The sequence below is a fragment of the Quercus suber genome, unplaced genomic scaffold (assembly GCF_002906115.3).
Source record: "Quercus suber isolate HL8 unplaced genomic scaffold, Cork oak 2.0 scaffold_1174, whole genome shotgun sequence".
NCBI classification, from domain to species: Eukaryota; Viridiplantae; Streptophyta; class Magnoliopsida; order Fagales; family Fagaceae; genus Quercus; species Quercus suber.
This window is the reverse complement of record NW_027070573.1, coordinates 27,415-38,882: the sequence shown is the minus strand read 5'-3', so window position 1 is coordinate 38,882 and position 11,468 is coordinate 27,415. Positions and strand designations below refer to the sequence as shown.

The 11,468-nt window shown below is 40.3% G+C and overlaps 1 protein-coding gene across 1 annotated transcript; it reads right to left on the bottom strand.

Annotated features, from left to right (window-relative positions):
• Positions 1–10,430: 10,430 nt before the first annotated feature.
• Positions 10,431–11,207, bottom strand: LOC112016562 (uncharacterized). Its single transcript, XM_024049116.1, has one exon. It carries the CDS (start codon positions 11,205–11,207, stop codon positions 10,431–10,433), a length of 777 nt encoding a protein of 258 aa, XP_023904884.1.
• Positions 11,208–11,468: the final 261 nt, after the last annotated feature.

Below are 11,468 nucleotides of genomic sequence, written 5' to 3'. Positions count from 1 at the left end.
ATGGACCCATCTTTTTAGTTATAGGTCCGTCTACCATCTTGTAGACTTTATAATCATAATTCTGTTCTTCTGGAAAATCTGTCTACTTTATAATCTCGTCAACTTTCATGGACGCCTGACTTGTGGACTTGGAAAACTCATCCACTATTCAATAATGGTATTTTCATAAGGATATTAGCTTCAATGACCACTTAAGCAAACGGTAATTTAGTGAAGCCGTCAACTCCAATGACCTCGTCCACTTTATTAAGTAAAGGATTTGTCCAATTTTATGGACCAACAAACCCGTCCACTTTATGGACTTTTTTAGTTTGTCCCTTCTAGGGACTTTAACATCGTTTCATCCTCTTGGGATGAAGTTGCCCATTTCATGGGCTTGAATAATAAAGTCGTCCACTTTATGGATTTTAACAATGTCATCCACTTTATGGACATTAATAAGTCTGTCCACTTTCTGGACTTGATAATTTTTTATCTTCTTGAGGTGAAGTCGTCCATTTTATGGATTGCAGATTAGGGTCGTCTACTTTGTCGACTCGTCTGCATTGTGGACTTGTTCATTTTATGGTTTTAACATTGTTTCACTTTTTGGAGTGAAGTTGTCCATTTTATGGACTTAATAATTGAGTCGTCTACTTTGTAGATGATAATATGAGTAGACGATAACACTTTATCCTTCTGAGATGAAGTCGTCTTCTTTATGAATGTTGATATTAAGCTTGTCCATTTTGTAGACATGATGAATTTTCATCCTTCTAGGATGAAATCGTCCACTTTATGGACTTGAATTTTCTGTAGATAAACACCTTAGTCATATTTAAATAAACTCCTCTTATTACGATAAACCATGCATTCGTAGAAAAAGTAGTTCTTTTTATAAAAAAAACTTGCCCTTTGGGCTTTAAAAGAGTTATTGTAGCAAAAACTAAAGTAAATAGAAAAGGTGAAGAGTATAGCTAAGGTAAGCTAGAAATAAAGGGGTGCTGCTCTTCATGCCATCCTCTCTACTAGTAGTACTTCCGTAGGTGCTCAGTGTTTCATGGATGGTGTAGCTTTTGTCCGTCCATGTTTCCAGGTGGTAGGTGCCTTTCCTCTGCCATGACTAGGGCTGTCTAGTGGACCATGATATCCGACCCACCCGACTAAACCCACCCGACCCAAAGGTCCATGGATGAATCTGAGTGCATGTATTGGTCGGTTACGGATGTTGTTTTAAGAGGAACCGATTCTTTGGTTCGGGTTTCTGGTTACACAACAAAAAATCCGAATAACTCGACCCAACTAAATACTTGGTAAAATAAACTCATAAACCACCGGTCTCCACTCAGCCTCAAGCACTCACATCATATAAGTCCCATCTTGAGCTTTGGTCAGTGGGTAACGTGTAGTGGACAAGAAACCTGATCAACCATTTTTGGGCACAAATTCCCAATTTCAAATCCAACCATTTAAATCAATTTAGGTTTCAAATCAGCAGTTATAATTAAACTCTACAGCCCTAGCACAGCACAAAAACATCATATCACTTAAACTCTACAACCCCAGCAATTAAAAATCAACGGTTAAAATTAAACTAATATCACAATCCAACGGTCACAATTAGAGGTAAAATATTTGATTAGATATCTTAATGACTCTCAATCTCCATCTCATATCCCAACGGCTTCAAGTCTCACACGGAATCTCTCTCTCACTCTTCACCGAATCAAGATTAAGTTGATCAACATCAACGGTCTTAATCTCTCTTCAGTCTTCTCCTAATCACTCTCTCACCAAATCCATAGCCTCAGCTCAGACCTCACACTCTCTCTCTAATCTCAATCTCATATCTCTCACTCCAGACAAAGACTCAGACGTTTTCTCCCTCTTTCTCTCTCTCAATCTCAAATCCTCAAAACCTGAAATCGTTTCACCAAATCCTCAACCTCAAGTCTCACATAGATGCTCTCTATCTCTCTAAAGTCTAATCTCTGCAGTCTCTTCACCAATTTCATACGAAATCTCAAATCTTCATCAGTCTTCAATCTCCACTCTTTAAAAGCTTTGATCTTTAGTTTTCTCACCAATGAACAAACCACACTCTTAAACTCTCAGTTCTCACTTTGCCTTTCTCTACTCCAAGGTCCAAACCCTAGCTTCTCACTACAAGTTCTTCACACCTAGCTGCCGCCGCCACCAACAGTAGCCACTCCTCTCCTTGCCGCTGATCATATGGGTTGAACCTAGGGTATGTGTTCTCCTTTTCTCATTTCTCTTTTTTTCAGTCTCTCATTGATTATATATGCCATGAAAATCTATTGTTAAAATGAAATAACCCCAAAGTTTTATAATTTGAAACCCTAACTAGAAATAGTTGAAACCTTAACCATTTACGTTTGTTTTTTTTGTTCTTTATTCATTTGTTTGATTAATTTTGTTCCTATTTAAATTTTATTCAGGAATTGAAAGTTGTACGTGTGGGGTTTTCAATGTTCAAACTTGAAATTAACACACACGGTTTTTTAAGGTATGATTTTTGTTTCCCTTTGTTTTTTGTGTTAAAAGTTGGGATTTTGTTCTTTTATTTGTTAGAGTTGATGAATAACTTATGTTGTTGTGGTGGTGTTAGTTGTTGTTTTGCTATCTTTGTTTAATAAATTTGAGGAGCACCAATGTTTCTTCTTTTATTATTTATTCTGCTTTTATTATTTATTGAAATTTCAAGCATCATTTTGAGCACCAATCTGGGTTCTATTTAGTTTTATGTAGTATACCGTTTTATGTTAGAGTTTTATGTTTCATGTAGAATACTGTTATCTGGATTCAAGTATCAAAGATTCTCTTTTTTGGTTTGTTTGATTATTATTATTAAGTGTTGTTGTTCTAGTTTGTTAATTTCTATATTTGATTTTTTAGGTCATGGATTCCTCCACTAATGCTCCCTCTATTTCTACACAAGCTGATGGTTCTACCGCTATACAAGTTGATGGTTCTACTGCCACCCAAGCTGATGGTGCTACTGCCACTACCACTGCCACCCAAGAGGTTGTTGCTGCAACCTAAGTTGAAGCTATTGATGGTAAGTTGTTCCCAGTTCCACCTAGCGTAGTGAGTAAGAGTACTGGTAATGGTAGGAGAAAGTCTTTAGCTTGGAATCATCTTGAAAAAGTAAAGGTAGATGAGGGTGTCACTATGGCTGTATGTAATTATTGTAAAAAATCATATCAGGATGATAGTAAGAATTGTGGTACTAGTAATTTTTTAGCTCATGTGACAATCTGTCCCAAGAACCCTAATAGAGAAGATAAAGGGAAAAAAACCTTAGCTTTTGAACCCAAAAATGATGGAGATGAAGGGTTCAAACTTGTGTCAACAACTTTTTCTATTGAGGCTTCTAGGAAGGCACTAGCTAAAATGATTATAATTGATGAGTTGCTTTTTAGATGTGTTGAGGGGTATGGGTTTAAGAAATATGTAACTACCTTACACCCTAAGCTCCGTCTAAAGGATATTCCATCTCGTCAAACTGTGGCTATAGATGTGATTGGAATTTATAATAGTGAAAGAGAGAAGCTAAGGAAATTCTTGAAGGGTTTTAGGGTGTGTCTTACTATGGACACATGGAATTTTATACAAAATTTGAATTATATGTGTCTCACAAGTCACTTTATTGATGATGATTGGAACTTGCATAAGAGAATTTTAAATTTTTGTCAAGTTGAAGATCACAAGGGGGAGACTATAGGTAGAAATTTATGAGAAAGAAGTGGGGAATGTGATGGTTGATGAGGTGAAAGATCTTTTGATGAAGTTGTATACTTTTTACTATTCTGTTAATTCCCCAAATGTGCAAGAACCAAGTGGGAGTGAGAGGACACAAATGGTGGGTGATGCAAGTGATCCATATGTGATGGTTCACTTTTGATATGAGCTTTTCTTAGAAGCTGAGCAATCTGTAGGTTGTAGTTGAGGTTGACAAGTATTTGGCTGAAAATTGTGATGATAGAAGGGATGTGAATTTTGAGGTATTGGGGTGGTGGAGGGACAATTCTAGTAGGTACCCAATGTTGTCCAAAGTGGCTAAGGATGTGTTGTTTATACCAGTTTCGACTGTTGCATATAAGTCAGCATTTAGCACCAGAGGCCGCATTGTTAATCCATTTCGAATTTCTCTCTCTCCTCTCATGGTTCAAAACCTTGTATGTGCACAAAATTGGCTTCAAGCCATAGTACCAATTTCTTATCGCCAATCAAGGGATGAGGTTGAGGCATTGGAGGAGGAATTTCATGATTTAGGTAATATGTTTAAATTTTGGAACTTATAGTATGTCTCATGTTCAAACAAAATTTAATATGTTGTATTTATTTCCTTTCCTTTTCTAGTTTTAAATCAACAATCATCATCAAGTGCATCAGCAAGTACCAGCTCCAAATTGGGTTCTAGCTCAGGCAAACGACCCATAATTAGTGTTGAAGATTGATAACTGACTTGGTATGTTACTGCCTTTGGCCTTTTACTGTTATAAACTTATTTGTTAAATATTTTTTTGTCTTTTGTAGGCGGAATCATTTATTTTGTAAAGGAGGCAGCCTTTTGGGAACATTTTGGAAGCTTTTTTGTAAATTGCTTTTCTAACAATACTAGTCTTAATGCTTATAGAAAAGAAATCGTAGGAATCATATAGGTTTTCTTTTCTATTAGTTATAAGCTTGAGTATTTGTCATTTAATGCTTTGAAAAAGCTTTTTTTTTTTTTTTTTGGGGAATACCTATGGTATTTTATAATTTGTAATTAATTATATTGCTGGGAACATTGTATAGCCAGCAAGGTTACTACCTTCTTATGATTTACTGCCTTGTGGAAACATTGAATTACTGCTGCCTTTGTGTGGTTGTTGGAAATACACATGTTTTGTGTATTGTTTTGCTACTTTGTCCAGGTTATTTGTTGTGTTAATTTTTGGGTAGTCAATGTGGCTGTTTAACAAGTCCCAGGTGGTAAAAATAGGATTATGTGTTACTTGTGTTGTGCTCTTTAGTTTTTGTGGTCAATGTGTGGATGCTTAATAGATGTAAAAATAGGTTTATTTTATGCTGTTGTGGGGTATTAAGTCCAGGATATTTAATGCTTAATAGGTGGTAAAAATTGGCTTATTTTATGACCTGGGGTGTGGATTTTTTTCCAGGAATTTTTTGTTCCGAAGGCCCAATATATTTATAAGTGAAGTAGCTTATTTAAGTTTACTTGAAGGCCCATTAAAAAAAAAAAAAAAAAAAAAAAAAAAAAAAAAAAAACCCGGAGGCCCAATCTGTTTTATATTGAAAGTTCAAAAAATATGACACCCAAATAATTTTTAAAACTGCCAAAATCCTTAATTTGGGCTAAAAGGTCTGAAAAAATTGAACCTAAATTTTTTTTTTTTTTATAGAAGTCCAAAAACTGGGCCCATTAATGGCCCAAACCCGCCTAACTGACAACTCCGACCCGCCCATCCGATAGCCCAATCATCGAATCTGATCTGACTATTCAGTTGAATACGGGTCTAAGATCCAACAACCTGACTCAAATAGGTCGAGTTCAATTCAGGCCCAAACCTGAACCAACCCGACTCGTGGACAGGCCTAGCCATGACGTGATTCAGTAAGGTCCTTCTTAGTTGGGGCTAAGCTTCCCTTGGGCAGGATCTCTAGCAGCACCCATGACCTTCCTTAAAAAAAGATCTCCAACCTGAAAGTCTCTGTGTCAGACCCAAGAGTTGTAGTGTTTAGCCATGCTATCCTAGTACCGTGCAAGCCTTTCTTCTGCTGCCACCCTGACTTCGTCAACTAGATCAAGCTGTAGACATATAGCCTCGTCATTTCTGCTTTCGTCATGATTTGTCCACTCTATAGCATGTGAGTCCGACCTCAGCTGGAATGACTGCTTCACTCTTGTATGTTAGCCGAAATGGTGTTTCTCCTGTAGGAGTCCGTATTGTTGTCCTGTATGCCCATAGTATGCTCAGCAGCTCTTCAAGCCATATGCCCTTTGCCCCCTCGAGCCGAGTCTTGATAATTTTGAGCAAGGATCGGTTCGTGACTTCAACTTGTCTGTTAGCTTAAGGGTGGGCGCGGGAGGGGTTGTGATTTCTGATTCCTAGTTGTAAGCAAAAGTCTCGGAAGGAGTCGTTGTCAAATTGTTTCCCGTTGTCTAAGACTAAGATTCTAGGAATCCCAAACTTGCATATGATGGACCTTCAAAAAAAGCTTCACATGTTCCTTTCTGTAATTGTGGCTAAGGCTTCAGCTTTCACCCATTTTGTGAAGTAGTCTATGCCCATTATCAAAAATTTCAGTTATTGTACCGCTATTGGAATCGGCCCCATGATGTCTAACCCCCACTAGGCGAATGGCCATGGGGCTGTTATGGGGGTTAGCTCTTCGAACAGCTGTCTGATGATATTGCTGAATCTTTGGCATTTGTCGTAGGTTTTGACATAAGTCTAGGCGTCTTTTTGCATGGTGGGCCAATAGTATCCTGCTCGAATTAGTTCGTGTACCAATGATCGTGATCCTAAGTGGTTTCCGTAGATCCCTTCATAGACTTCTCTCATGATGTAGTTCGCTTCTTCATGACCTAAACACCTTAGGTATGGGCGAAAGAAGCCTCTCTTATACAAGACGTCATTTATCAAGACGAATCGCGCTGCTTGGACCTTTAGCTTTCTTGCAGCCTCCTTTCCGTCTGGTAAGACGCCATTTTTCAAGTAAGAAACTAATGGCGTGGCCCAATTTCTCTCGGAACCTACCTCCTGCATATCGATTACCAAGAGTAGTCATATGTTCGGCTGACGCGGCTTTGGCAAGGTAATCGGCTTGCTCATTTTCTCCTCTAGGGATCTGGATAATTTTGGCCTTCAACTCGTCTAACCTTCTCCTTACTTGGTCCATATATCTCTTCATTCTTTCTCTTCTACACTCATAATCCCCGTTTACTTGGTTAATGACGTCTTGAGAGTCACAGTAAAGAACCACACTTACCGCTCTTACTGCCTTGGCGAGGTCAAGCCCTGCCACTAAAGTTTCGTACTCCTCTTCGTTGTTGGTGGTAGGGAAGTTGAGGCAGACCATAAATTCGATCTAATCTCCTTCAGGAGAGAGAAGCTCAACACCTACACCCCCAGCCTGCCTATTAGATGACCCGTCTATATGTATACTTCACTGTGGACATTCTTCTGCCCCCTTGTCTTCCCCGTTGGTGAATTCTGCTATAAAGTCAGCGATGACCTGCCCTTTGATGGCAGTGCACGGGTGGTACTGAGTATCAAACTCACTTAATTCTATCGCCCATAGTGCCAATCGACCAGTAGCTTCGAGGTTGCTTATCGTCATTTGTAAGGGCTTGTTGGTCAAGATGATCACCGTATGGGCCTAGAAGTACGGCTTGAGTTTGTGAGCTACTGTAACTAAAGCGAAGATGAGCTTTTCATGGGTGGATACCTTTCCTCTACACTGTGAAATGCCCCACTGGCGTAGTACACGGGCTTTTGAACCTTGTATTCTTCTTTAATCAAGGCCGCGCTATCAACTGCCAAGGAGACAGCCAAATAGAGAAAAAGCTCTTCCCCCGGTTGTGAAGGGCTTGGTAGCAAAGGGGAAGAAAGGTAAACCTTCAGCTCCTCGAATGCTTGCTGACACTTAGCAGTCCACTCGAAAGATTTCTTCAATGTGTGAAAGAAGGGTAGACATTTATCCGTTGCCCTTGATGTGAACCTGTTTAGTGCGGCTACTTTACCGTTTAAGCTCTGCACTTCTTTTATGTTCTTCGGAGGGGCCATCTCTACTATGGGCCTAATCTTGTCTGGGTTGGCCTCGATACCTCTTTAGGATACCATATAGCCTAGGAATTTTCCTGTTGTCACTCCGAATGCACACTTACTCGAATTGAGCTTCATGTTGTAGGAGCGAATGGTGCCGAATGTTTCTTTGAGATCCTTCAGATGGTCCTCTTCTCTTCATATTTCTTTGGTACATTGCACCCGTGTTCTTAAGGCCAAATGACATTACTTTGTAACAAAAAAGACCTTGGTTGGTAACAAATGAAGTCTTCTCCCGATCTGCTTCATCCATCCGGATCTAATTATATCCTGAAAAGGTGTCCATAAAGCTCAATAGCTAGTGCTGGGTCGTAGAGTCTACCAGTACGTCGACTCGAGGGAGAGGGTAGCTATCTTTGGGGCATGCTTTGTGATAGGCCATAAACGTATTGGCCCCTTGTGATTAAATCAATTAATTAATTAACCAAGTTATTAATTAATCAATTTATCATGCAAACGCGTAGTAGCACAAACAAATCACCAAATAACTAAATATGCAGCGGAAATTAAGTGACACGGTGATTTGTTTACGAATGGGGAAAAACTTGATGGTAAAAACCCCACCAGGTGATTTACAGGTCACCACTCCCAAAACTCCACTATTATCATAACAAGCGGTTACAAGTAAAGGAATCCCAAGTACCTTACCAACCTATAGTTGAACCATTACCCCAATACCCAATTGGACTTGTATATAGTGACAGTTTCCACCTTTGATGCACGGCTCCCAAGTACATGACTAACCAATGCGCGGATCCCAGTACGCGACTTCAACAGCAACTTGAAAGAGAGGTTGACTGCAAAATTCTTCAGTTCATCCTACACGATGAAAATCAAGAAGATGCTTGGTCACAAAACCCTTTGGTGCAAATACACAGCAAATTCTTCAGAAGAGATGAACTAGGTCAAGAACTTCGTCTTTGACCACAAATTGCTTGAACAGAGTTTGCTCAATGCTTGTGCAACTTGTGTCTCTTTTGGTGGCCCTAAAAACAATCATTTTATATGTCTAGGGTTAGGAGAAAAAAAGGCCCAAATAAATATTTACGAATCCCAAGAAATCAGATCAGAAAACTGATTTTTATAAACCTCAACAGATAGAAGCTGTGAGAAGCTGTCGAGCAGATATCGAGCTTACAGGCTTAAAACAGCTTTCTAAATCTCGATAGATGCAGCTGTCGAGCCAGCTGTCGAGCTTTAATGAATTTGCACTTTCAGCTTATTTTTTTTTAACAGACTTGATGACTTTAACACTTGATCTTGAAACCTTGTTTCTTGAAGTATTAAAAACACCTAGAACTACCCAATTACAAGTAAAATGCGTTTTGTCAAAGGATTAGCCAGTTTACATAAACAAATGACATATGTTCTTAACAAGTGAAAACACATATGTCCTAACACTTTGTTCAGATCCGTAAAGTCTACACACATCCTCCATTTCTTGTTGGCTTTCTTGACCATTACCACATTTGGTGACCAACTGGGGTAGTATACTTCCCAAATGAATCCTGCCTCTTGTAACTTGCCAACTTCTTCTGTTATTGCTCGGTCTCGTTCTTGGGCGAAAACTCGCTTCTTCTGTCAGACGGGTGGAAAAGATGGTGATACATTCAATTTGTGTACCATGACTAAAGGGCCAATCCCTAACATATCTTCATGACTCCAAGCGAACACGTCTTGATTTTTCTTAAGGAAAGTTACGAGTGCTGAGCGGACCGTTGAGCTGGCGAGAGTGCTGATCCTAATGGTCCTATCCAGTCTGGAACTATTGAGGGGTATCTCCTCGAGCCTCTCTCGAGTTCCACCCACGTTCATTGTTCTTCTATGCTCATGGTTTGTAGATGATTGTCCATTTCCAGCATCGTAATATAACATTCGCACATAGCTATTTGGTCCCCTCGCAATTTCCCTACCCCGTATTTAGTGGAGAATTTGATCATCAGGTGATAGGTTGAAGTTACGAACTTTCACGAGTTAAGGGTAGGTCACCCTATGGTAGCATTATAAGGCAGAAGTGCAGTCGACAACAAGGAATGTAACATCCCTAGTGATTTGCTAAGGATAATCTCCAATGGTGACGGATAACGTGACTGCACCTAAGGGGTATACTTTTGTTCCTCCAAACCCGACAAGTGGAGCGTTGGTTGGAACTAGCCGCTCTTTGTTGATCCGCTTCTGTTGGAATGCTAGGTAGTAGAGAACATCTGCGGAGCTTTCGTTATCGACCAAGACCCAGTATGTGTTATATTCTCCTACCTGGATGCTAACGACGAGTACGTCGTCATGCGGATGGTGAAAACGCCAGGCATTTTCTTTCGAGAAACCAATAATGGGGTTGTCAACCTGCGGCATCTTCGGGATGACGCCTGTGAGCTAGATATTCCAGACCATTTAGAGTTAAGTCTTTTGAGCCTTTTTTGATAAGCCAGTGGCTATTGTGCCCCCCACAATCATCCTTATGTCTCTTAAGGGTTGTCTTGGACGCTCGTTGTCCCGTCGGGGAGCTTGCTCTTGAGGAGGCGAATCTACTGTCTCCCTGCTGACGAACTTCTGTAACATCTCTTGCCTAATGGCTTCAATCTACTATTTCAAGTCTTAGCAGTCGGCTGTGTCATGACCGTGATCACAGTGAAAATGACAGTATTTGTCTTTTAGCAGTTTGTTGGGATCTCCCTTCAGCTTTCCAAGGTAAGTGAAGGCTCCCTCATCCTTGATCTTCATTAAGACTTGGTTGATTGGGCTGGTCAGTGGAGTGAAGCTTGTGAATCTCCCCGCAGGGGGCTTAGAGTGCTTATCATCCCTTTGCTCTCTAATTCTTGCCATCTTTCGTCCTCTATCCTGTCGGATATCTTCCTGCCTTTCTCTCTTCTTAGGCTTTTCTTCACGAGCCAGTAGCGCGTCTTCAGCATTCATGTACTTGGTGGCCCTGTAAAGCACATCCGACATAGTCTTTGGGTCATTCTTATATAGTGAAAATAGGAACTTACCCTTCCACAGCTCATTCGTGAAAGCTGCTACAAGTATCTTGTCGTCAGCTTCATTGATCAAAAGTGCTTCCTTATTAAAGCAGGCTATGTAAGATCTCAGTGTCTCGTCCTCTCGCTGCCTAATACCCATCAAGCATGCAATAGACTTTTTATAACTGTACCCCCTAATAAAGTACGAAGTGAATTGGGCGCTTAGCTCTTTGAAAGTGCTGATGAAGTTAGGCATCAGCCGACTGAACCAAATCCTTGCAAGACCTTTCAGCATTGTAGGTAAGGCCCTACACATGATCTTGTCTGCCACTCCTTGAAGATGCATCAAGGTCTTGAAAGTCTCTAGGTGATCAAGAGGGTCCTTGGCTCCGTTGTAGCTCTTTATCTGCGACATGCAAAACTTCTGCAGTAGGGGGAAGGAGTTAACAAAGGTGGTGAAAGGCGAATGGTTTGGTGGACCAAATCGTCGAGGTCGCCAGACACCCGTCCTTTGAGGGCATTCATCATCAGGTCCATCCTCTCCTTCATCATCTGCATCTCCGCGACCATGTAAGAGGGGGTTGTATCTAAGCCGAAGGGATGGTTGGTATCTTGTTGTTCTTGTCGACTTGGGGCATTGTTGCCTTCAAGTCCCTTTTGGTTTCTTCTTTCAGCG

Coding starts and splice junctions, on each gene's coding strand:
- LOC112016562 (XM_024049116.1), bottom strand. CDS start 11,207: ATGTCGCAGATAAAGAGCTACAACGGAGCCAAGGACCCTCTTGATCAC.